General features: G+C 41.0%; 2 protein-coding genes across 2 annotated transcripts; one reads left to right on the top strand and one right to left on the bottom strand.

The window, feature by feature from the left end:
• Window positions 1-4813: 4813 nt before the first annotated feature.
• fkbp1b (FKBP prolyl isomerase 1B) lies at window positions 4814-21855 on the bottom strand. The gene is made up of 4 exons (XM_037685329.1): window positions 21649-21855; window positions 21123-21170; window positions 7827-7939; window positions 4814-5977 (listed from the first exon to the last, which is right to left on the bottom strand). Exons 1-4 carry the CDS (start codon window positions 21683-21685, stop codon window positions 5849-5851), a joined length of 327 nt encoding a protein of 108 aa, XP_037541257.1. The 5' UTR covers window positions 21686-21855; the 3' UTR covers window positions 4814-5848.
• Window positions 21856-23887: 2032 nt separating this feature from the next.
• Window positions 23888-26846, top strand: LOC119418075 (WD repeat and coiled coil containing). The gene is made up of 3 exons (XM_037685327.1): window positions 23888-25780; window positions 25947-26067; window positions 26598-26846. Exons 1-3 carry the CDS (start codon window positions 23888-23890, stop codon window positions 26780-26782), a joined length of 2199 nt encoding a protein of 732 aa, XP_037541255.1. The 3' UTR covers window positions 26783-26846.
• Window positions 26847-27275: the final 429 nt, after the last annotated feature.

Here is a 27275-nt window from a genome sequence, read left to right as displayed (position 1 = left end):
ACTCTGCCTCACACATCGACCTCTAAACTGTCACAAACAGCTGTAAAAATGATCTATATGCCTCTGTGATATGGTAGCACTATGAAGTAGTAATGTGACGCTCAAGTACAACACATTTGTGTGTAGTTTGACGTTTTATTTATTTTTTTACATTTTGACATTGTTCAGGGTGAACTTAAAACTGTTAAAAAAATACTCTGCAGTGATGAAGCTATTACAACTTTCTTTCTCATTTCACTAATTTCCTAAACAACAAGATCTTTTAAAGCGGGGTTCTGTGGGAAGGCATGACTAATTATATTAAATGTTATAGATAGCTGTTTGAATAAACTGAAATTTGGAGAAATTAAGTTTAAACCTGACCAAAAATTGCAAGCTAACCGCTAGACCAAGTGGGACTAAGATAGAAGTGGACCGCTCCTGTTTTACAACACTTTAACAACAACAAAAAGAAAAGAACTTGCTTATAAACCTTTAGATAATCGTTAATTTCATATTTTAAGGTTATTCAGGCAGAAATATTATGATTCTCTTGTTAAAAGTGCACCAGGCTGCATGGGCTAAAGCTAGCTTGTGCTGCTGCAAATAAACACAGATTACACCAAGTAAATGAGCTGTAATAAAAAAACTGACTGCAGAGTAAAACTTTACACGTGTTCAAATTATGAACTGGTTGAAATTAGTGGTATTTTGAAGACGTCAGCAATTCACTTTGTTCTTTGCTCCGCTCTAGCTAGCCTTTAGCTCGCCAATCCCGTCAGAATTATTTTCCAAGCTGGAGTTGTTCAACAAATTATCTACAATAAGTTAACTGTTCATAATTGTCTATGGACCTTCACTTCAAAAGATCTGAGCCATCGTTTGGAAATTTAGAAACAAATTTGAGAAATTCTTGAAATGATGCAATTAGCTCAGCCTCAACTCTTCCTGGACAGCTTCTTTTTGGATGCTTTTTTAAAACTTTTATCAGAAACCTGCCAACTCTACCAATGTATGTATGTACGTACCAATGCCCTTTTTAAAAAGTTTTTTCTATAAATGTTTCACTTGGTTAAATCTAGGCCCAAGACGTTCATGTAGGGTTTATTCAAGCCAATCACTCTACCTCCGTGGTGTCCTTTGGAACTCAGTGGTTCCCAACACTGGTCCTTGAGGAACACCATCCTGCATGTTTTAGTTGTTTCCCTGCTTTGACACACCTGATTCAGTGATTTAATTACCTCATCATGTTCTGCAGAAGCCTGGTCATCACACATTTATTAAAATCAGGTGTGTAAAAGCAGAGAAACAACTAAAACATGCAGGATGGTGTTCCTCAAGGACCACGGTTGAGAACCCTGCTTTGGGTCAATGTTTTATTGGAACACAAATTCTGATCCCTAACTGTGGGAGAAAAAGAATAATTCCATATTTTTATGCATGCAAGCTTCTACTCTATCTGGATTAGCCTCAAAGCCAAAAAAGCACCTTCACAGCTGCTAACATCTCCATGTTTGACTTTAGGAATTGTCAAAGGACTGCTTGGTTGCTTTCATGCATATTGTCTTCCAGGTGTTTGTGTCATCAAAACAGAGCATTGTTTTCTGTCTTTTTGGGAACTGTTCCAAGTGTCTGTGGGGAAATTTCTAAATCAGCTTTTTTTTTTAACTTCAGTAATAGCTTCTGTGAACTGATAAATGTTCTGGAAAATTCTCCAATAACCACAAAAGAGCTGAATAATGCATTAGTCTCCTAGTTGCTCGCTTGACAGACACTTTATGTCCGTTACAAACTACCATAATTCGATTGTGATGGTTCTGTACAGAAGACAACAGCAATATTTTTTTAATTTGTAATCTATACATCTGTGCCTGGACATGATCCTCATACGTCATACAATTATACACCAACTATGTGAGCTTGTTATGCTTCAAAATGCATCGATTACTGGGCTGGTGGACAAAATCATCAGATTTTGAGGGCTCAGAAAAACAGTTTTATGGTTTGTGGATAATTTGTATTAGTTATAGCTTTTCTTTGATGTAGAAGGTTTTACTGAGTGAAAACTCAAAGTTAGCCATTTGTAGTACAACATCTAAATGGGTAATAATGAAGTCAGAGAAAGCACAACAGATAATAGAAGCAGCTAAAAGCAAACATGGATCTTCTGCTACGTTTCCATGTCTGCTGCTCTGATGCAGTATATTGTTTATAGTACCGGTATTTGTGCTGTTATCTGGTGTACTTTTATGTTTTAAAGGGTGTAAAAGAAAATCTATGGAGCTTTAAGCAGTCTTTTAAAAGCAATATAAAACTATTATTTTCCAACTATATTGTACAAATATCTCTGCGTATGAACTTGGGAGAATGATTTTTACAAGTTTATCTAAATATCTTACCATGCAGCAAAAATTTCAATTCCATCATTAATTTTTTTAAATAACTTTTTGTTTTAAACGCAGGCATACTTTGTAAAAAGTACCATATTTTATGCCGTATAGGTCGCACCTTTTGCATAAATTTGCAAGTCCTGCGACTTATACACAGAAGTGACTAATATACATTTCACCCATATTTATAACCCAATTTTTTTCTGAGAGCAGACGATTTCATTCATTCTGACATGGAAACTATTGAACACTACCATTTTCAGATGCTAGAGGGCCCTCGACTAATATGGCAAGCCAAGTGTCTCATTATCAGGTAAAAGTGGCTATTAATGAGACACTGGTTTGCCATACAAAGCCACCTTCGTCTTGCTCCATAACTCCTGGAGCAAACGTCAAATCAGCTGCATTTCACCGCACCACCCAGGTGAAATGCAGCTGATTTGACTGTCAAAGTACATTTACCAAGGTAAAGTTCAACTGAGACACACATTTACTATAATTTCGCGCAAACAAAAACAAGTGTAAATCTTGTTAAATTCTTGTTAACGTCCTCCCGTGCACGCTCACACGGCCGCCATTTGGCAGCCAATTGAATTTTGGCACAACACAGACCCACATTTCCGGCTTGTCAGCGGTGACGCGTAACAAACGCGATGCGTCAGCATTGATGCACAATTATGTTTTTTTCCATGTTATTTGGCATATTTGGACTGATGCGACAGTAAGTACGGTACTTGCATTCCTTGTTCAATTCCAGTCCAGAAAAACACTCATCTTGAAAACTACATTCACCTTTCAAAGCCTTCAGTGACAGGGTACATCGATGTACTGCTTGTTTTCAGTACAGCTAAATACCAATAAAAACCATGACTGGACAGCATGTCTAAATCAGACTCTTGTTTTTCAGACATTCCAGAGGATCTGTTTTACAAACCCAACAATCAGTACTCCGAGAAGCAGAAAGAGTTTGCACAGACGCTGCACCTTTACTCACCAAAAGCGTACGACTTTGTCAGAGAAGTTTTGCCCTTGCCCGACCCTCGCTCTCTACGAAGGTACAATGTAGCTGCTTGTAATGGAGCGTGCCAGTGACACTTGTTACTACAGACTTTAACATAATCTGTGTGTGAAAATCGTTCATCGGTTACATAATTTAACATGTGCTTATTATTATTATTATTATTATTATGACTGAAGGTGGGTGGAGAAGGACCAAGGTTCAGAGCCTCATTCTCCTTCATCCAGCTGAAGACTTGTGGTGGGCTTATCATGGCGTCTGAGGGAGGAGTTACCGTACGGAGGTGATCTGAAGTGCATCTCTGAGAGCCTTGGCTGGAGTCTGTCGGTGCGAGCCAAGCTGAGCAGGACTGTAGAGTCCTCGAACCATGAACTCTGTGAGTGTATATGAACTATATGATGTTTGTTTTATTAAAGTCGCGTTGTGTGAAAGAACATGGAGTTTAAGCTGTGACGAGGCTGGACTTGTTAAATAGCGCGCCTGTGTATTAAAGCGTGTAAAAACAGAACAGTGCCACAGGGTGTCATTATGCACAGTAATTTGGTTTTTTGGCAAAACTTGTCTAGTACACTGTATTTTTATACTCATTCTCCAGATTACACTGATACGTATGTAATGCAGGGCCCTGAGAGTGAGGCTTTATATTTTTATTAGAGCCACTAAGAAGAAGGGGGAAAAAAAAGAAAAGGTTTTTATTTATTGTATTTTTGTAGAATCAAATGTAAATATTGAATTATATTTTACTGACAGGAAAAAGTCACAGTGTTGAGTGAAATCTGTTACAAGACGTCAGCAGGTGAGCCTCTCTGTGCTCCTGAAACGGACTGCTTTTGTTTATTTGTAGGTTCTTATCGTATCGGAGGGTTACCAGTGCCCTTCCACTGGAACCACTACAACATCACATGCAATACTTTAGTAGAAGTGGTTCAGAATGCTGCAGCAGGACTCCCAGAGCTGATCGGTCCTTCACAATAAGAAATTCAAACACTTCGCGGAGTATTGACGTCTAAATGCGCCTTTTTCTTAGGTTAGAAGTCGACACGATGAAAAGGACAATACGATGCTTTATTTTGATGTTAAATGTTTAACATGTTCAAATAAATTTGAATTTCAATGTTTCTTAGATGACTGATTGTTTCCTTTCATCTTTCATTTAGTGAAGCAGCAAAAAACTTATTTTGCACAAGAATTGTGTCAAATGTGACACGAGCACCAAATTTGTCACGGTCGTCCCCACGAGTCTTCTGAACAACTCAGCCTGATGCCATTGTTCAAAATGGCCGACAGAATTATTGTTAGTCCTGGTAACTGGAGGTGGACTCATGTGGCAGGTCTTAGACCACTTCCACCAGTTGCCATAAGTGAAGATGATGACGAAAGATTCATTGACGACAGAACGCAAGGGTCTGAACACAGTACATGCCATATTTATTCAAGAGTTGGTCAGGAAACTTACAGTAGTAATGGCTCTTTATGGGTGCTGTACAGTACTGGGGTCAACACTTGCAGTGAATGTGCATACAGGTTATAAAACTGAAAAGTAAAGGGCCCTGCATACTCCATCCGAAGTGGAGAAATCGGCTCTCGGTGTAGCTGCGTGATGAGAATCATGTCATTTTGTTGTCAGAGTAGCTTTGCTCGCCCGTTCTCGACACAAGGCCCGGCCTCAACTTTTTCTTGCAGGCGTATGCGCTGAGCGTCGTGTGATCGGTGAGAAGTTTCCAGATGTTTGTCAGTGCGTAAATGCTTGGGACATTCAGCTGTACAGACTCTTCAAACGTAGTCAAAAAGCTCCTGGATGGAGATCGTGCAGACATCGTGTGTGGAGCAGTCTGCTGAAAAGTGTGGCGCGCTCTTCTTGATGGCTTTGTGGACAAACAGCGGACGCAGGGAGGGTGGAGACTCTGGAGGGAAGCAACCCGTGCGGTGACGTGTACTGCAGCGGGAGCCGTGTCCCAGGAGCTCTGCGCCCGTGTGTCGTGGACGCGAGTCGACTGCTCGGCTTCAGACGGAGTATGCTGGGCTCTCTACGCTCACTGGGAGCATTCACCAGGACAAGCCTTCATCAAAGTGGTATAATGGCCAGCTGTACAGAGCAGGGGTGTCTGGAACATGTTGGTTCCCAGTCCTGTTGCTCAAACTGTAAGGCCGTTCAGATCGCAGTGCATTATTGAGTTTCATCTGCTTAAAAGAGCTTCTGACAAAATCTACAATGGATGAACGTAAAAAGGATGAACAGAAACTAACCTGAGTGAGGCTCAAAAGTCTTGTGACTATTCTGACAGGATGGCAGCAGAGCAGCAGAAGTGTCATTTAAATAGTGAACTGAACGAAACGGTAGAAATCAAAGGGAAAGAAAAGTGGTGGGTTGACGGGGGGAGGCAGCAGCTGGGTATGGTCTCCCTGTAGGGACAGGACGTGGTGAGCGCAGCCTTCCATCTTTGTGTTGTGGAGCAGGCCGTCACTCGAGCTTCAGCAGTTCCACATCAAAAATAAGCGTGGCGTTTGGTGGGATGACCCCAGGGTGGCCTGTCGCTCCATACGCCATATCTGGTGTGCAGGTGATTTTAGCCCTCTGACCCAGGCTCATCTGAGGCAACAAAGAAAACATGTCTGAATGTATAATTGTGCCTTTTGGATTTTATCCCCACACACACACTCATTGAAGTTTAATAAACTGTCACAGAAAAACAACCTAAAAAAATCTGAGTTATTTTTTTTTTGTCCTCCATTTGTTCTCTGTTGCATCCCAAACTGGAGCAAGCAGGTAGTTTCAATCCAAAATGGAAGATCAATTTCAGAAAAATGTAAATTTATTAACATTATATTGACAGCTTCATGGTGGAACAAACATTTATGATTTCAGACTTACTGTTTAAGAGCAAAATACTTGAAGCACAATAAAGATTTTACAGCACTGAAAGGAGTAAAGTTCCATGTTTTTATATTAGTGTTTCAGTGGGGGATTGAAAGAGTGCGTACAGCTAAATGTGACTGACATCATCTAACCAAGTGTTTTGACAACTGTCAGTGTATCTGTATAAAATTTAACAGCGCAGTTTCTTTTGAGAATAAAACTGAACAGGGTGTCAGCTTCACATGAAGCAAACATCCATCTAGAGCATGAATATACAGCACATGGAATTTAATAAACTATTTATTGCAGTCCAAGCAGAACCGACACAATGTGCACATCATCATTGTCATGTTTTTTATATACTGTGCAGCCACAAGCTGAAGACATGAAAAGTGTCTCAGAAAGACAGAACATGTGCAGAGTGAAGGTGCGAGCCCCAGCCCATTTTAATCCCTGCAGCCACAGTTACTAGAATTAATGACTTGTGTTACATTTGGTTATATGTAATACTCAAATTAAGCCAGTAGGTGTCGCCTTTATTGTTTTCATGTTCTGTAGTCGACAGATGCTTTCACTGCTGTTATTACTTTGTTCATAGATAATTTGGACTTTAGAAACAAACTGCAAGTAATAAACATAATGTTTACTGCATGGAAAACATTTGGGCTGGTGGTTTTAAAACACGTGGTGCAAACACCACCTCAGTAAGTGAAGCCAATATCATCATGCAGCGAAACAGCGGCTTAGCAAAGGGTCAGACTTTTCGAAGGAACTCCACCAAACATGGTTATAAATGTTCCTCTGTGCTCCATTTGTTTCATCACTGAGCTGTCTCTTCCTTCACAGTCAAGTGTTTTACTGAATAGATGGAAAAATCCCAAACGGGAAGATTTTGCTGTCTGAACGCAACTTAAATCCTACCAACTGTAAATATTACTGGTATAGAACAACAACATCTTTCAGTCCAGAGTCATTTTAATATTACTTTAGTTTTTGTTTTTTATTTAGTGGCGAGGTCGTGAACAATTAATATCTTACATGTAGCTCTTTGAACAGCTTGTTTGGAGAAATAAGCGTTTTATTCTTAGAAGTTGATGGTTAGTCTAAGAAGGACCAAGACCTCCGTCAGTCTAAATGACCCCAGATGACTGAAGCCAAGGGCACCGGGAAAAATAAAACACCTCTAAACTCAAAAATGTCATAACTATTCATGCAAACACTATTTCACTGACCTTTGCATCACCATCAATTTCACGTTACACCGTTACTCTTACAGAATTATAATACTAATCCAGCAGGAAGTGTCCCAAGCTGCACTGCAAGTACTACAGCTAGCTGCTGCCGCTGCTGCTAATTACACTTGTGAATTATCTTGGACTTCTGGGTAAATACGTGTTTCGTGTGAAACAGCCGTGTAAAAAGTTTGTCAAACAGTGTTTGCATGAAAAGCTGTAAACTTTGCAGACTTAAAGCAGCAGAGCTACGACAGGTAGGACAGTAAATGAACCTCACTTTAAAATGTTCAAAAAGTTGTGTTTTAATGCAACAACGGTGCCACTGGATCACACGTCCTCCCTCTTACCTGTGCTACTCCTTCCTCCCAGCCCTTGATAACCTCACTCCGTCCAATCTTGAACTTAAAGGGTTTGTTCCTGTCTCGAGAGGAGTCAAACTTTTTCCCGTTCTGGAGCATTCCTGTCAAAAAAAAAAAAAAAAAAACAGCATCATGAGATAAAGTAAAAACTAGTTTTATTTGTACAACTACGATAGCTCTGTACAGAAAACAGCTCCTACTGAAATGTATTAATTTTTTTTATTTATTCTGATGGGGGTTTCTTCTATGGCCAAGCTTCATTTAAGCAGATGAATCAGGAAACACTGGCCTGGTTAAGTGGATTATTTTTAAAGTGAACTGGGTCACCACTTGCCTTTATCTAGACCACAGAGAAAGGACGAACAAGTGCAGACTTCTGCTTCTTCAGGACTCTGATCATTCGCTCAGGCTTTCTAAGAACATCGAGGCCATTAAACGCTCACAGAAAGACAGGGAAACAGTTTCCAGGTGTCAGTTCCCATCCAAGTCCATGTGCTGTCACTGATGACTCGTGAACGTTCAAACTCTTTTGAAAGGCAAGTACGCAAAACATTTAGGTCCTTACAACAGTTTGTGTTCTGTGTTGGTATCTTTGTTGAACAAGAGCAAACAAGACTCGGCGTAAGTTTTAGCTCGGGTGTAGAATATTTCAAAGAACAAACGACTGAGTAAAATGAAAAGACGTCTTTTAAATACGTCTATTGGGTACTAGGTGTGTTTTCGAGCAATGCTTTGTCGTTTTTATTTTTGTTAAGTATCTTGATACTAATCTAAGACATTCAAGCATAAAAGGGAACCACGCCCAAGAGATAAACCCGTGTGTCTGCACAAACCAGACAACTTGGCAAAGAATCAAAAACTGCATCTTTAGCCACTTTGTTACTAGCAGTCACACTTAAAGACTTAATATTTCTTAATTCTTTAGTGGAAATTATAAAAAAAACACCCATCACAGTTTGACACCTACAGTATTTTTTTTTTAACCAACAAAGTTGATTTGAATTGTAAATGTTCATGTTTCTGGATTGAAACTGAACAGAGAATTCAAGTAAATAACGTTTTGGTGCAAGATGTTCAAGCAGGTAGGAGTTACACGGTGCATAAGAAGAGAGGTAGTTTATTTTTTCTTGATCAAGGTGGTGCAGAGCGACAGATCCTGGAGAGCAGACTGAGCAAATTTATCCACCACCAGGTGCAAAGGCAGAGCCAAGGGGTGGCCAGTGGTGGCCTTGACCACCGTAGATTAATCTTTGGCCACCCCAGTCACTTGAGGAAACTACGGTACATTTTTAAGCAATATAAAAACTAAAAAGCATAATTTCCTCAAATGTTTGTGGTGGCAGTTTTACATATATGGTTGTGTCATTCTTAGTTTTGACGTGGGAACCCAATTTTTGAAAGGAACCTTTCTTACACCTAGATGCAGCTACACACCAAAATGGAAGCCGGTATCTTACTTGTTTTTTTAAGTTATTGTGCTTACAACATGTACAGACATATGGACGGAGGGTTTTTCCAGTTCCCCCTTTTTGTTCCGTAATGGGGACAAAAAGAATTATTAGTCAAAAAGTCTGAGTCTTGGGTTTATGTGTCTTTTTAAGGGTCATTAAAAAGCTTAAACACATCTGCTTATCAGAAATGTAAGAAACAAGCATTAGACTGACAATAAGTGACAATCAAGCGTTTTTGTAATTTTAAGTATTTTACAAATACATTAAAATAAAACAGTGTTAGTAGGATTATACTAGCTTTGTTGCCTTAAGAATGAAGCAGTTGTTCTAGTTGTTCTTGATTTAATGGAGTGATATCTTTTCTGATGTCTGGAGATTAGACAACGTTGGAGAGAAGCAGTATTTTGGCACTTTGCCACAGTCTCAACGCTCATCGGTTCCGCACCGCACCAGTTAAGGGCCTTCCCACTGCCGATACTCACCCCCACTGAGAACGGTTTATGGGACCACCTTGTTTGAGGTTCCAAGCGGGCTGCTCAGAGTCCGAGGTGCCGATTTTGACGTAAGCAAACAGAAGCTATTGATTGGCCAGCGGGAGATATGTCCCACCCAGATCACACGCCCAGCAAAACTGCAGACTACATCTGAACCTCCACTTTCTCATCGTGTTGATGGACGGCGCCTCAAGAAATGAGCACATTTAAAGAGAGATATCGGAAATGATGGTGCAGCATGGAAACGCCGGGACTTATAAGCAGTGCAAGGATAAGCTAAAGAAAATGAAGGCAGATTATAGGGCCATTAAGGACCACAACAGGTGGAGTACCTTGAACACAATGACCAGTTACGACGCCCACTTTGCATTGACGATCCCACCCACAGAGCAAGGAAACCATCACAGTGACAAATCACCTCCACCTGAGCGGAGTTGCACTTATCAATGGCAAAGTGGCTTTTGTTGCATCTTACTGGCCCCAGACAGTGGAGGGATCTGCTGTTTTTAAGTAGACCTGTAGGTCTCCTTGTTTTGGGTTCCAGCAATTCTTCACTCTTTCCATCAACATTTTGATGGGTTAGACTTATGGTTAAGATTACACTTGGTCGTGTGCTGCAGATCCAGAAGGCTTATTTTCTACCAACAAGTAAAGATGCAAGTCTATCCAGCTGGATTGCAAAGTCAGACTAATCCATCTGAACTTCCAAGGAATGGACAGTAGCAAAAAAATAAGGCAGAGGAACAGTCTGTTAGCTTTAAGTTGTGCCTGGATACTGGGACTTTTGTCATATTTCTGTTTCTTTGCACATTGTTCTTGTGCATCCTTCACTGCAACAGCTGGTTGTCTAGTTCTTTCCACAATGGGAAGTCCACAAACTGTTCAAGATTGCTCGATGTCCAACAACTGCTCTTGGCTGTATCTTGGCTGTATGTGTGTAGACAAGAACTTGGGACTTTTCACCAGGCCAGACTAACCACTGGGTTCTTGTGAACCTTTTCAATCACTACAAAACAATTGTAGTCCAACAAACCATAGAAAGACCTGTAGAAAGGCTAGAAAGTTTCTATCAAAAGGTATATAAAAAAAATGACATGACAGTCTGGATATTTAGAGAAAAAACATACAGAGACAGGACAATATGAGACTTCTCGGCCAAATGCAAAGTTCATGTAGGTATTACATGTATCTGTACAACAATGAAGCAATAAAAAGACTGCATGGTCCTACTGAATGAATTGTTAAACATTTGTAAAGTATTGATCTGATTAAACACATATTTAAAGAATATTTTGTCACTGTTGGGAAAAAAAAGTCCTGCTTTGGTTAGATTTTTTCACAAGTGAATCTCAGATGAGTTTCCAGAAAAATCATCTTTAAATTGTATTAACGTTTTAATATAAAACAATGTGATGATGTTTTGCTTATGGTTTCCACTTCTACAGCTGAAATTTTTATCCATACTCCATACAGAATTAAAAAAAAACATGAAAATGAGTACCCAGTTGCATTTTTGCAGGTTGTCCCTGTGTTAGTCTTTGGCTTTATCAGCCTCTGTTGTAATTCAACAAGTGTGAATACTTGGCATTTAAAGTTGGTGTCAATTGAAGTTTGGTTACGGTGTCTTCCTCATCAAGTCCAGATGAGTGTTGATACTGCTTCTCCTCTTTCATGGGCCCTAAACTTAGCAAGTCCATCGTTTCCGAGAACTCCAGTAGCCCGTGCATCAGCAGTCTGGGTCCTGTCCGATTACAGAGTCATCAGGTTCGCACATCGATGCACCTACCACCTGGTGCAGGTCATTTTAAGCAGCAGAGATAAAGACAACTTCTGGCAATGAGCGTATGAATGTCGTTTTAGTGTTTGAAGGCCAAGTCTGCAAATTGGAGGCCAACACTGATCGCAAACAGGAAGCCAATGAAAGATTAGATCCTGGCTGTTGAGGTTGATGACGCCTATGACTGGTGGAAAGGCTGCTGAAGTAAGAGAGATATCGGTTAACTAAACTCTGCACTTAAAATAATTCTTCCTGTTTTCTAAAAGAAACATATCTCTTGGATTTGAGCCAAGCAGAAAAGTTTACTGCTAAGATTGTGGTGCACTGGCGACAGCCCAAAACCAGGTGGAGAAAAAAATACGGGGAAAAAAATTACTATACGTATAAAGAAACAATGGTTTCTGATATTTCACCTAAATATTCATTAATTAACATAGCTTGACATTTACACTGTGCCTCTTGCTAGCAGTCCCTGCTGCCAAATCCCTCCACCCATGGAGTAGTGCTGCTCTGTTATCACCCTTTGTATAGCTAAGCCTGGGTGGGGTCTACAAAAACACAGCAAGGTCTGTCCCTTCCTCAAGTCGGCTTCCAGACTCTCTCATGAGAGGATTTCAGTTGGTAGTAGAGGCTGGCGAAAAGCCATACCACAGGGGTGGGGCTATTTTTACTTGGGTTACTGTATCCTGTGTTGCCCCACGTCTAGAATGCCTGCCTATCGAACAACTCCACCCTCCACCCCCCCAGGCTCAAGTGTAGATGAAATGAGATGTGTGTAAAGGTATCCGTCCGTCTACCAGAACTATCGGTGTTACCCTGTTCTATGCTGCTGCAGGCACCACATCATTATAGATTTAATAAAGTTTTCATATTTGTCATTTTCAAAAAAGTGGTCAGCAGTTTATAAACACTCACAATGGACATAAATATATTTAATTTGGGATTTTTTTTTTTATGTTTGTTTATTTATTGTTGTTGTTGTTGTTGTTTTTCCCTGGGTGGAATGAGTGCACAACATACATCTTGTAAAGGCTATGTAAATACAGCCCCCCTAATATCTGGTTCACTGTCCTGTAGCGAGTTGTACCTGGACCACGCACTTTTTACAGCCATCAACAAGCATCTAATATAAATAAGCCTGGGTTCTTGGCAGAACTGGTAGAGCTCATTTAAAGTAGTTGGTTTCCTCACTTGTAAATGGGTAAAACCCATATACAAGCACAACTGACAGATTTCAGTAAAGACTGGGATTTCCCTTAAAGTTAGCCTATTTTATCCAATCAGAAACCAGTTCCGATGTGTTTGGGATGCCTGTCTTGTTGGAACAACCCATTTTTGTTTGAGTTTCAATTGTCAAGCTCCTGATTTAAGGTAAAGCTGAAGAATTTAAAGGTTCAAGGTGACTTTATTGTCGTTCGCATGTAGTACATGAGGTGTAACGAAATTGTACACTCAAGGTCCAAGTTACCTCCCCCCGCAAAAAACCCCCAATACAGTAATATAAAGTATATTTAAAAAACAGTATACAAGGATCTAAGCTATACACTAAACAATAATAATATAATATGGTATATTAAACAGAACCCTGAACACGAGTCTGTTGTTAGCAGATGGGTACGAATATAGCAGCTTAAGGGTAAAAAATCAGCAGCAAAGATAAAGTGTCAAATGTCCAATTAAAGTGGCATTAGTGCTTTTTATGGCTTTAAAGATTCATGAGTCTAACAGCTTCAGGGTAGAAGCTGTTCCTCAGTCTAGTGGTGCTACACTTAATACTCCGCAACCTCCTACCTGAGGGGAGCGGGGCAAAAAGTGTGTGTGCTGGATGAGTGGGGTCCTTCATGATGCAGGTGGCCCTCTTCCTGCATCTGGAGGTGAGGCTGACACCAACAGTCTTCAGTGCAGCCTTCCCCACTCTCTGCAGAGGTGTCCTCTCTCCAGCTGTGCAGCTCCCGTGCCACATTTAGAGCTAGTCCTTTATTATTTAATCCTATCTTATACAATACTTCAGTACAACAAATGATACTACCACCATCGTGCTTGACAGTTGGTAAAGGGTTCTTAGATTTTAAACACTGGTTGTTTTTGAGCACGCTAAACAATGTCTTCTCCTTCTTAGACCTTTACTGAGTTCTTTGGACTTTCTCGTTGTTTTGAGTATGGGTCAATCTGCTAATGCTGTCAAACAAACCATTTCTGTTATGCCAAAGGAAAAACTACAACCTGGAGCCAATCATTATCATGAACAAGAAGATAATAGACTGTGGTCTTGTCAAGTTATTCAAGAACTTTTAGCACCACATACTGTACAAAAAAATTAGTTGAGTAATCTGATAACTGGCATTTGAGCCTGTATGTATAATTTGGACCCTGTACAAATTTTAAAAATCCACAGCAAGTTCAAACTTATGCACCCGATTCTTCTGACTGCAACTGTATATCATCAATTATTTGAGAGTAAATTTGATTATGAATTGATTTGTGAGCAGAATAAAGTCTTTCTGTAAAGGCTCTCCAACTGGAACCTAAAAGTTACTCTGATTTATGTTGATTATCTGAGTATATCAAAATAAGATATGAAGAGTCCAGGTTTTTATTTTTTTCTATGAACCAGAAGGGTCTAATGGAAAATTACCAAGAGACCCCAACACAACTGTCATCTTTTCTCATGATTATATATTTTAATCTGCCAGTGAGATGCTGCATGGGACATTATGTTCAATATCAGAACGAGCTGAGATAAAGACAGAGGAGAACAAAGTCAAACAGCAAATGATGAACATATCAAGGTATAATTTATCTTTTGAAATGGGATTCTGTAGAAAGGTTATGACCAAAAAATATTTCCCAGTTGTGGCTAGCTGCTTGAACAAACTCAGTTTGGAAAAATAGTTACCGTATTTTCCGCCGTAAACGTTGCACCGCCTTATAATTTGTATCAGTCCAAATATGTCTAATAAAGTGGAAAAATCCATAAATACGTGGCTTCACTGTATACATCGCATCTAATATGCGTCACCGCTTACGTGTCACGTTTGTTACGCGTCGCCGCTGACAACCCAGAAATGTGGGCTGGCGCCAAAAATCGATTGGCTGCCAAATGGCGGGAGCGTGCGCGGGAGGACTTTAACAAGAATTTAACAAGAGTAACACTTAAAAATAATTATTTGTTTGCTCGACATTAAAGTAAAGGTGTGTCTCAGTCGAACTTTTGCTTAATAAATGCACTTTAATGGCCAAATTAGCTGCATTTCGTCGGGGCGGTGCAGCGAAATGAAGCTGCTTCAGGCGAGCTGGACAAAGGTGGCAGCTATGGCAAGCCTATTGTGTCATTAATTGCCAATTTTACCTATTACATGATACAACGACATGCTATACAACTCAAGTGCCATCTAGCAGCTGAAAATGGTAGTGTTCAATATTTTCAGTCAGAATTAATGAAAACAGTCATATCTCAGCCAAAAATTGGTTTATAAATATGAGAAAAAAATCCATAAATACGTTGCTTCGATGTATAAGTCGCAGGGCATGCAAATTATGCAAAATAAAACACGACTTATAGGGTGAAAAATACGGTAATGCTGATGAGCTAATAGCTAATCTGAATGGGGCCAAGGAGATTGCTGCTGTCCTAAAACAATGCTGGCGATAAACCTGTACCCCACTCTCAGTTTAGCGTTACATGATTATTCTAGCATAACTCTTATGATATCACTGCTGAATGTGCCCCGGCCTGCACCAAAGTGCTACTGATGGTTGCTGCTACTACCACAGAATGTCATGTAATTAATGGTGCGATAACAGTGATAGCAACCTAGAGGTTTATAAAATAGTGTTCACATGAACTCAAGGATTTTTTTTTTTTAACCATAACTATTTTACAACCTCGGCAATCAACTGGGACTGGATCATTAGTTCATCAGTTTGGTCAAATGAATCGCTATTCCTCCAGACTGAAGCTGTTCAAAGAGATATTTGCAACAGATGAGAAAAGCTAAAAGCTTGCCGGTCTGATGTACAAGTCATCTAGGTCACGCATCTAAAGATTCAGCATGTTCAGATGCAAACGCTTCAGCTCAAACGTGGTAAAGAATGACGCCCAGATTTAGACAGGACATCACAACCTTTCTAATATTTTGTGCCTCTTGTCACTAAAATCTAACAGAGCTGTTTGCCACCAGTTATGAAGACACTTGGGCTAATTTTCTTCTTTATGATGACAGATATCAGATGTATTTTCATCCTCCAGTCCAATGCACTGAGAAACCAGCTTAGGACAGCAGAACTGCAGCTGTTAGGGCTGCCACTCGGCGAGCACACGCACATTTGGGAATGACAGATACAGGAAAGAGAGTGCCTCATTTTGCCGCTCGTTATGCCAGAGCTGATATCTTCAGCGTGGCAACGACCTCTCAACTAATTTGGGCTGCCACAACTCTGACCAGAGTCAGCGAGAGTTCACACGCATATCTTTGCGTCTGTTTGCTCTGGCGTGTGTGCGTCTGCATGTTTCAAATCCCAGAGGTGAACATTAGGATCCAAAAAGGCATGGCAGCTAAAGAGAGCGTGTTTCTGTAAAGAGGGGGGCTCTCTAATGCTACATGCTGAAAACAGAGAGGTGATTTTTTTAGAGGAAACGTTGGTTTTCAGATTGTGTAACGTGAAAGGTTTGTATTAATAACAGTGACACGTTTGTGGCGTTGCCTGAAAACACAACATAAAGCAAGATATTACTGGTTTTCTGTTGTCCCCCCCCAATATTACTGCAAGTCGGTATTCCTAACACTTTATATTTGCTTTGCAAACAATTTCTGTGCAAAAACAAATTTAGTTAAAGTTGCAGAAAGGGTGGCACAGCTAGTAGAGCTGCCGCATCTCAGTGAGGAGGTTGCCGGTTCAAATCCCAGCTGGGGACTTTCTGGGTGGAGTTTGCATGTTCTCTCCGTGCATGCGTGGGTTTTCTCCAGGTGCTCCGGTTTCCTCCCACAGACCAAAAACATGCATGTTAGGCTGACTGGTGACTCTAAATCAGGGCTCACCAACCTTTTTGAGACGGAGCTGCTTCCGAGGGACCGAAAGACACGAAGGGCTACTTGTTTGATCCAAACAAATTTGCATGCCTCACCTTTAATTATTTAATTAATTAATGGTGTTAAATTCAAAGCAGGCTGCTCCTCAGATAAATAGTGTTTAATTACTATTTTTATATATGAATGTTTCTGTTCAGTGCCCTGAGACGACTTCTCTTGTGACTTTGCGTTATACAAATAAACTGAATTAAATTTCATTATAGTATTAATAATAACACATTGTTACAGAGACGGCTGTTCATCTTCACATGACACATGTGAATATATGACTGCCTGATCACATCTGATCTGATCTGTATTATTAAAGACTCCCCACGGTGATTATCAGTAAGGATTTAGCATGATAAATATGATCAATTATTATTGATAATTAGTGATTAGAACTCTCAATCGAGAACTTGAATCCTCACTTTGAATCCCTTCCTTGACTCTTCTGTGCGACTGGTTCCTAGCTGTGACTGGGAGTGTGGATGGTTGTTTGTCTCTTTGTGTCTCTGTGATGGACTGGAGACATGTCCTGGGTGTCCCCCACCTCTTGCACAGTGACTGTTGGACATGGGCACCAGTGACCCCCCGTGATCCGAAAAGGAACAAGCGGGTAAAAGATAAAAATATTTTACCAAATTTTGAAAAAAATAAGGTAATTTTGAATTTGAAAGCAGCAACGCATGTTAAAAAAAAAAAGTGATAAGGACAACAAAAAGCTGTAAAAGTATGAATAGATACAGAAGAAGCATTTTGAAAATAATTATTTTATATGTCCACAGGTCAGAGGGAGGACTGGTTCCATGAAAAAGAGCATTTTAGTGAGACTGAACCTCTCAGAAGTGATATGGGCAGAGGGTCAACAGTCTGTGAAAAACTGCATCAAAACCTAGTGGAGAAACTTCTGAATAGTGTCCCTCAATAGAAAATTTGGAGGACTGAGTTTTCAAGAATCTGAAACAATTTCTGAGCGCAAAGGACGAGGCTGGAGATCAATATTGGATCCCTGTGATCACTGGGCCGTCAGGAAGCACTGAATTAAAAACAGGACTGACTCTGTTCTGGACATCGCTGCACGGGCCTCTGCAACCCAAACACAAATCATTTTTCTGTAAGCACAACATGCTGTGTTATCCACCAGTTCTGCTTAAAACTCTCAAAGAATGTGAACACCATCCTGGAAAGCTGCAGTCTTCTCTGGACCAAAGCTCATTAAAATGGTCTGAGGCAAAGTGGAAAACTGTTCTGAGGTCAGACAAATGTAAATTGATGATTCATTTTGAAACCCTGGTCCAAACTAAGGAGGAGATATAATGTCCGTTAGTGCACACAGTTCTAAAGCCTGCCTCTCTGATGGTATGGGGATGCATTAGCACCTATGGCATTGGCAGCTTGCATATCTGGAAAGGCACCGTCAATGCAGAAAAGTAAGGTTTTACATTAACATGTTCCTATTCAGACTGTAATGTTTTTAGGGGAGGCCTTGCATATCTCAACCACATACTGCTACACTGCATGCTGCATCCACTGCAACTTCCTGGCTTCAGTCCAGGTGCTGAACTGGTCTGTCTGCAGTCCAGGTCTGCACCAGAAGAAAACATTTGGTGCATCAAGAAACTAAAAATCTGTGAAAGAAGATCCAGGATTGTTGAAGAGCTAGAATCCTGCATCAAAAAAAAATGGGACAACATTCACCTTCATTCAACTTTCAAGCATTTATGTAAGATCTATAACATGCGCCATGAATGTATTTATTAATGAGATTCGTTAGAATAAATCTGGGCAGTTTCATCTAATGAAACGAAGTTCTGAATCTAATCGGTTGCACGTTTACAGTTTCTATAGTTTTTCCTTCGAACGTCAGTACGTTCATTTTCCATCCAACCTTTGCAAACGCCCCTCCCTGCCGACACAATAATGTGTTTTTAGCCTTTTTGTTTTCTCTTAGCTGAAGCTTGTTTTGGCTTAACTCGGTATTTTGTTGGCCACTGCTTTTGAAATACCAGCAGCTTCTGAACAAATCCTGAGGAGTGAAAAGCAAAAGGTGAACAAAGATGGTGGCAAACTGACTGAAACAAGCGGATGTAAAAATTTAAATACAGGTCAAGTACCAAGCCATTTTGAAACACAACATTTTGAAACTTTTTGCAGGAAATGGAAAAAAAACCACAGTAGATGTACAGAAGTCCCTCGTTTATGGCGAGGGATCCGTACCCTGAAGCCCCGCAATTAGTGAAAAAATGCGAAGTAGGAATAGTAGTACAAATAGTAAGTAGACCTGTCGCAATAAACAATAAATCAATTAATCGCATGATTTATGAAAATTATCGACCTCGTCTTTATTTATGTGCTTGATCGTTTCTTTGTGTCTCTCTTTCTACTGAAGACACTGGATGACAAAAAGCTCAACTCTGGCGCTCTGCACTGACTCCTCCCTTTCTCTTTTCTCTTTAAAATCTGTTTTAACCGTCCAAAATCGCGTTTTTAGGTCATTAAAAGCAGCTGTTGGATATTTCTTATCTAAACTGGTCCTATGGTTTTGATCTGCTCAGAGATGGGATTATAATGAAATTATGACCCGGTTCTGACTGGGTTAAACTGGGCCAGCAACTCTAAAAAGAGTCTCCCTGGGATTTCAATATCTGTCAAGGAATAGAGTTTAATCTGCTTGCCACATCACGTAGAAAGGCTTTTGAAGCACCGTCTCATATTTCCTAACACATCAGAACCACATAAGATCCATTGAGGTCACACTTAGCCACGCCCCCTCATACACTGACAGGTTGAGCTCCCCTTCTGCGAAGGAGGAGTCCAGGACCCTATAAATGAGTAATGACACGGGACATCGGGCTCTTCCGGGTTTGTGAACGCGTCACAGACCGAAGAGACCAGCGCTGTAACTGTAACCTTTTCCTGCCTTGATTTTAATACAGTTGGTAAAACTGAATTGACATTTCCTTGATTTATTGATAATGAGAGTTGCCACTTCTGAGGGAGATTCGAGCCGGGGGGAAAGACGTGGGCTGGAGGGAGTTTCCGGGTCAGGTGGCCCGCAGCCAGCTCCCGTCTTTAACACAGCTAAGATGGGAAGCTAAGCTACAAGCTAAGCTAACAGGCCGACCTCGTGGGAAAAAACCTCCATCTTGTTAACGCTCCAAAATTCACGGTTGAAACCCGTGCCTTCGTGTAAAAAGTTGATTTTCTCTGCAAAAAGAAGCTGAGAACTTGTTTACTGATTTTTTTTATCAAAAGCTTTATGTGAAAAATGCTATGCTAAAGAGCTCAAACCATACCGAGCGTCCGCCATATTGAGAGCCAAAAACAGGAACGAGAGACAGCCCATGTCATGTCAAGGGGCCTCCCTCCCATTTTTCTTAGCGACACGCTGCTCGCTTCCTCACTATCCACCCTTCGGTTCAGTCTTATACTGCCATCCAGTGGTCAAAAATGGTACGACACTCAAAACAAATTAATCATTTCTTCTTAAATTTGACAATAATTACTAATTATTGTCAAATTTCGAACAATATTATCGTTTATCGCAATAATTTCTGAGACAATTAACTGCCCAGCAAAATTTGTTATCGTGACAGATATAAGGCAGAAGAGCAGGAAGTCATTTGATATGCGTGATCCTACAGCAGGCCAAATGTTGACGTGTAATAAATCTAATCATCACATTTGGTTATTTCACTAACCTAATATGGAAACAACACTACAATAAAAAAAACTCAATGGAGATTAAACAGATGTGCTTCAGATACTGTAATGAACCTTTTCCAATCATAGCTGACGCATATATCAAAACCTAAAAAGGAATGCAACCTCATAACTGAGGTTGTTCAAAGAGCTACACAGAGCAGGTAAGATATTAACTGTTCATAACCTTTCCACATAACTCTGCTTCAAAAGATCTGAACTACTGCTTTAAGTGAAAAAAATAAATTCCTACCTCAACACTACAATGAGACTTGACCTCACACCTGACCGTTTTACCACAGACGGAGTGCCTTTCTGCGTGCAGCAAGTTCTACAACCACACAACCATGACACTCAGTCGACAGATGACATGCAAACTAGGTTTTGTTTACTTTCTGTCTGACCTAGTTGTCTGCAGTGCCAGCCCCGAGGCACAGAACATCCCAAATTTGCTTCCTAAATGTCTCGGCGCCTCACTGCCCCACCTCAAAACTGGGCGCTCTGACAAAGAGACAAACAGGAAAAGGAAAAGCATCTGTGCGTGTGGAACAAGTCGGAACACACTGAAACGACTGGCTCAATCAATCAGCAGATACTGCTTTTAAAACTGAAGCAAAGCGACACTTTCTTTTAAGCTACACACAGGTGCATGAGTGTTAAAACAGACTGTGCACACCAGCTTGCAACGTGAGCAGCGTTGACCTGCAGACTTTGGATAAAAGGGCAAATTTGCTCCTTCGGGAAGAAGACATGTAGGTTGCAGTGGGGAATAAAAGAAAAGCAGTTACCTATGTAATGAACGACACACGTTTGGCCTTTCTTTGGAAATGTTCGTCCTGTTGAGACAAAAAGAAAACAAAGGTTTATGCATGTTTGTACAGTTCTGTTAGTGGTGATGGTGTTCCCTTGTCAAGCCTGCAGGCATGAAGTCAGCTCATCTCTCTCAATCTTAGATTAAATGTTAACTTAGATGCATGATATGGCTCGCTCAGAATTAACCTTTTTTAAGTGCATAATCTTGCAAAATTGAGTTTAACAAAGTTCCCTTCTTTTGTAATGATAATAATAAAAATGGAGAGTTCTGCAAAGGCATGCCATGGCTTCAACCAGTCACATGAATGAGCTTCACAGGGAGCTCTAAATATGGCTGCAACATTCTGAAGCTGTCTTTACAGTTCGCCTCTTCGTCTCTGAGCCCGTTTTTTTTTTTAACATTCAGCCTGATAAGACTCACCACATTCCGGGGAAGCACCGAGCGCCCCCAGACTTCCAGCCCACACCAAAACGAGACCCCAAGCCGTTACATTTACTTACCATCACCGGGGGATATTGTCTCGACTTCCACGCCCATGGTGGTTGTGCTACTTCAAAGTTTAGCTAAAACACATAAAAGTGATTTTTATTTTCTTTTACAAGCAGCGTCTCCCCTCTGCGGTTTAAAATGAGACTTAATCGATGGAAACCATGAATAAACCGGACAGCTAGACTCTCTCAGCAGCCTCAGCCAAAGAGTGCCAAGATACTGTCGCGAGACAACGTCGAGGAGCGCTACTACGCTACGTACCAGTGTTGTGGCGAAAAATGCACCCTGTCGGAAGAGGCACCTTCCGTTACAGGAAGTGAATTTTAAGACGCTTGTTTTCGTAAATAACACTAAAGAAGTTGGAAGCAAACATGTTGTTCAATATCACTGCAAACCAAAATATCTACAATCATTTTATTATTTATACATATGCTTTTAGACAGTGCGAAGCTGGGTTGGTATTTCAGGTCCCTAGCGGGGGTAGTAAATATTCTAGCAGCCCAGTATGCCTAAAAATATAATGTAAGTAATAATAATAATAATAATAATAATTTATAACTTAAAAACCCAGGTCACTAATGAAAATAAGCCTTTCCGTGGGGTGCTTTTTTCCCCATAACACCAAACTTCTTACGTTTCTGTCGCGTTTATATATATAAATATATATTTTTATTTTTTTATTTTTTTTGTTAGCAAATGTTTTTACAGAAAAATAACATTTAGCTAACTGTCTTTATCTTGAAAATGACGTGTGTTTAAAACAAATCGTTTTAAAAAAAATAATAATTAACGTATGAAAGTCGACATCAGCTAACTACATATCCCATGATGCACCAAAGTTGCCGTTGGTTTTGCTTCCGTGTCACTACTGAAAGGATCTATGGGACACATTTTAACCAGTAAATATGCGAAGTAAATGAAGAAAAATATTTTGTTCGTTTTCGTGAATTTCAGATGAGCTGGTGGTGATCATTTAAGGTATACTTTAAATAAAATTATACGTTTTTTTTTTTTTTTTGCTTAGTACGCTAAATCATGTGTGTTAGCTTGTCACGTGTAAATGCAATTTGAAGTTACCTAGCTTAGCTAGTTTATGTTGAGACATAAAGTTATATAGTATATTAAGTCTTCATGTTTATATTTAGCTGATTTTTCTTATTGTCGCCCATCGCTAAAGGTGGAAGGGCGATAATGTCTTTGCCCGCCTCTCTGTGTGTGTGTTGGTTTGTCTGTTAGCAAAATATCTCATGCACCTCTCTACGGATTTAAATTAAACTTTTAGAAAGTAATCATTGGATGTTCAACTACACATTTTAATATTATGGAGTCAACCCAAGTCAAGATGGCTGCCACAGCCAACTGACTTTAGAAAACACAAAAATAGTTATAAGTAAGTCAAATGTGCATATAATGAGCTAGAATCTGATGTGGAGGTAGTTGATACTAATTAACAACACAAAATCCATAAACTATGCATTGCACATCTTTCCTTAAAACTTTGGCATTCCCTTTTTGCATCAGCCATTTTTATCTTTTAGCAAAATTTCTCCCAGAAAGTATTCACTGGATGTGCAACTACAGCTGATTAACTGTTCAAGTCCACCTAACTCAAAATGGCCACGCCTACTAATTAGCCAAGAAAAAATGGCCAGGAATTGTTTGATATCGAGCTAGTTTTTGGGATGGTACTAGGTGAGACTTGGTCTCAACATAATCTCTTGAGCACTAACACATGTTGCGCCTTGTTAATCATATTCATGAGATCATGCATATGAATAACAAAGTTTGATCCAAACTGATAGAACTCTGTTCCATTTCCTTACAAGATGATCTTAGTTTAACACTCTTGGATAAAAGTAACAAAAGTACATTTGGTTGGCGCTCAAACTACATGATTCTTCATGTGGTTTGTGCTCCAATGTGCTATTAAAGCTGGCAACCTAATGTCACCATATTGAAAAATGGACTTGTTGTAGGGACATACTGAACAAAGTATTGTTAATACCCTGGGTTCCTGATGCATGTTGTTAAGGTCATCCGGCCTAAGCAGCTATAGGTGTTCGTCACAACAGCCTCAGCTCAGGCAGAAGGGATTAAAGCATGTACTTGGAAGGGGAGACAGGAGAGGCTTTTGCTATTCTTAATTTACTCGGCTACACTTGTGCAAACCTGCTTCAGATCAGCTATAGGTCTCTGTCATAAATGCTTAATTTTTGAGACTTTTTGTTTATGCATTTTGTTCCTGCCAGTATGGATCTTGGGAAGGCAAAGCTGCTTAGAACAGGACTCAACACTCTACACCAAGCCATTCACCCTGTGCACGGGATTGCTTGGACAGACGGCAAACAGGTCTGCCTAACGTCCCTCTACTTCATTAACGGAGAGGTGAAGTTTGGAGACACCAACGTGATTGGTCAGTTTGAGCATGTTTTCGGACTCTTCTGGGGCCCGCTGTGCTGCTCTGACTCTCCTGCGCTGCTGGCTGTCCAGCACAAGAAGCATGTTACCGTGTGGCAACTGCAGCTCAGTGCCCTTGAGCAGAACAAGCTGCTGTGCACGCAGACCTGTGAGATGAGTGAGCCTTTTCCGTTGCTTTCTCAAGGCTGCGTCTGGCATCCCAAACTGGACATTCTTGCATTGCTGACAAAGAGGGACACATCCGTGCTGTTTTCTGTAAGAGTGGACAACAGGAGGATCAAAGCAGACATCAAAGGTAGTGGACTCATTCATTGTGCTTGTTGGACTAAGGATGGCACACGCCTGGTGGTGGCTATAGGCAGTGCTCTTCATTCTTACATTTGGAATGACATCCAGAAGAGTTTAGTGGCCTGTTCCTTTTGCCCCATCTTTGACGTGGGGGGCTACATTTGTGCCATTGAAGCCACAGGGGAGGCCCAAGTAGCCGTGGCTACAGAGCTGCCGCTTGATAAACTGTGTGGGTTAAACGCTGGCATGACTTTTGACGTGCCAACGGAAACAGAGTCCCCACAGGTGGTCATGTCAGGTGACGATAACGTTCTGGATTCAAGGAGGAGATCGTTTGAATCCGAGAGATCCTACGTCCCCACCTCAGGTCCCCTTGATCTTACCCACCTCCTGGCCAAGCACCGTCGCTCGGACCCCAGCCCTCTTATCCACTTGCGTCGTCGAGATACCATGACAGGCTCTGGCCAGGACTGTTCGCACCTCGTTTTGGTTACTTACGAGCGAAAGGTCACCACAACTCGCAAAGTCAGCATCCCGGGGATTTTGGTCCCGGACATAGTTGCTTTTGATCCTCGTGCCTCCACACTCGCAGTGGCTTCTAACACCTGTAACATGGTGCTTGTGTACAGCATCACCGTCTCTGCAATGCCCAACATCCAGCAGATCTCTCTGCAGCAGAACGACCGGCCCAAAGGGGTCTGCTTCCTCAGTGACAAGGTGCTGCTGGTGATGGTGGGCAGACAGAAGTCTAACGACCCTGCCTTCCTCCCATCGTCCAACACTGATAAATATCTTCTTCGCCTCATTGCCAAGGAGTTGATATACGACAAAGGGACAGCTATCACACCATCCCCCTCCACTACCAGCCATGAAGCTTCTTCTAATTTCAGTGCAAGGATTAGGAGGCACTCAGAGCACCTGTCAAAGGATGACAAGGAGCATCCAGGGATAAAAGACTTGGTTCTGCCTGGAAGGGGGGTAGTTTGTTCACCAGGGAACAGGCGCCGGCTAGTCGAGGAGGTCAAGAGTGCCGAACCCAGCCCCGTCACTGGCTCTGCAGACTCAACGGAGCGACCCACCTCCAGCACCTCCTCCATCACCGTGGAAAATTTCGACATGGACCACATCAATCGAATGACCAGCCTGGCGGTAGCCGGCCAGGCCAGCAGAGACTCGAGTCGGGCGAGTTCTCCTCGCTTCGAGTCGTTGGAGAAAAACCACGTGGAGGCAACTCCGCCTCCGTCTGAGAAGATGTCCAGCCTGGCCAAGGAGCGGGGTCTGGAGCATCTTGTTCACAACATGGAAAGGCTTTTTACACGCTTTGCAGACGTGCAGCAGTGCCTGGCAGAAATCAGAGACTATACGCAGAACGGCAGAAAGGTCCCGAGTGTCTATCCGAACGCAAGTGATCCTCCATATGTCAACGTCACGTGCCAGGTTTTTACTCTTTTATAGTTTGTTCAACTAGCACATGCATTTTTAGTCTGATGATAAAACACCAGTTAGAATGAAAGAAATGTGTTTGAATACTTTTCATGCTGATCCAAGTTATGTTTTAATATAACGGCAAACCGTCTACGTTACTGTTTCTACGCTCGTACAGAAGCAGCTGTCGGAGAATGTGTTCATTGATGAGCGGAGGCCAGTGCTACTCTGCGACGGGAAGTTGTGTTTGCGTGTCCTCCAGGATCTCTTCAACCTGACCGTTGTGGAGATGATGTATGGTACGTGTCATATATCTGTTCAAATTTAAATAGGGCCTAGACTGCCTTTGTAGACGTTCTGTTTCTTTGCACGTCACCGTGTTGTGACTACAGGGTCAGTTAATAGGCACTGTGTAGACGCCTGGCAGCCTTTGTAAGTAGGTCTTTCCCCTGCGTTTAGTTTCAGAACACCTGTATGGTGGTCTTCCTCGGCAGACATGTTTGGTTATAAACTATAAATGTTAGTTTAAATATATTCCCTAAAGGGTGCCACATTTATAACTGTTAAATCTGCTCACACTCATGGGCTGCCATTGTTTTTGTTTTTACTGTTCCTAGGCTATAATTAGAAGTGATTATGTGCCTGGGTCAGATTAGAAGGTTTAAAATGAAAGCAGCTTATCATTCTCGATACGCGTTTTGTTTTGTTTTGCCATTGACACGATCTGCCCCTAATTCATTGTTCTCACAATCCAGTTTTTGGTAAATTACCTAGGGAAGTTTTGTCTATTTGTATTTATTTTAATTCTTATTTTTTTCTTTTATTTTAGGACCATTGTGGATTGTACTTGCGGCAGATGCGGAGGGCTTTGTGCCTCTGACGTTTAAGCCCAAAGAGGAACTTATTGTACGGAACGGGAAGAAGAAATCTACGTTGCGGACTCCTGGGAGTCCAGACAGCTCCTGCCCTTCCAGTTCATCTCCAGCCACAGCTGCAGAGGCCTCTACATCCTGACACACACATGCGTGTATGGACCAATTGAGATTTTTTTTTACTCTGATAACTTATAGGACAAAAGATGCCGTAAAAAAATATCCTCCAGCTACAAATTTACTTTTTATATTGAAAAAAATAGTTTTTTTTAAGAGCTGTTAAGTAATATTTACACACTTTTGCTTCAAAATGTCATTTAAGTACAATCAGCCTAATGAATGTTTTTCTCCTCTTGTATAATGAGATGCAGTTGTTGAGGTCTGCTCGATCACAGCTGGACACCTTCTGTGCTGGGTAGACTCCCAGCAGAGGTTCTGGAGGGTTAGAGACTTTTGAGTCATGCTTTAATTACCCTGATGTCCAGAAATGAGACAAAACAGAGACAAATGTATGATGTGAAGATTTTGATCTGTTCTACATGTTTTTTTATTTTTATTGGAGTATGACAGAATTATAATGAAATAGGTTTTTAAAAAATCAGCTTTTACTCCCAAAATTATGCTTCATAGTTTTT

This window comes from Nematolebias whitei, chromosome 12, assembly GCF_014905685.2.
Source record: "Nematolebias whitei isolate Nwh7 chromosome 12, NemWhi1, whole genome shotgun sequence".
In the NCBI taxonomy this organism is placed as follows: Eukaryota; Metazoa; Chordata; class Actinopteri; order Cyprinodontiformes; family Rivulidae; genus Nematolebias; species Nematolebias whitei.
The sequence above is the reverse complement of the archived record's forward strand: the minus strand, read 5'-3'. Positions and strand labels throughout refer to the sequence as shown.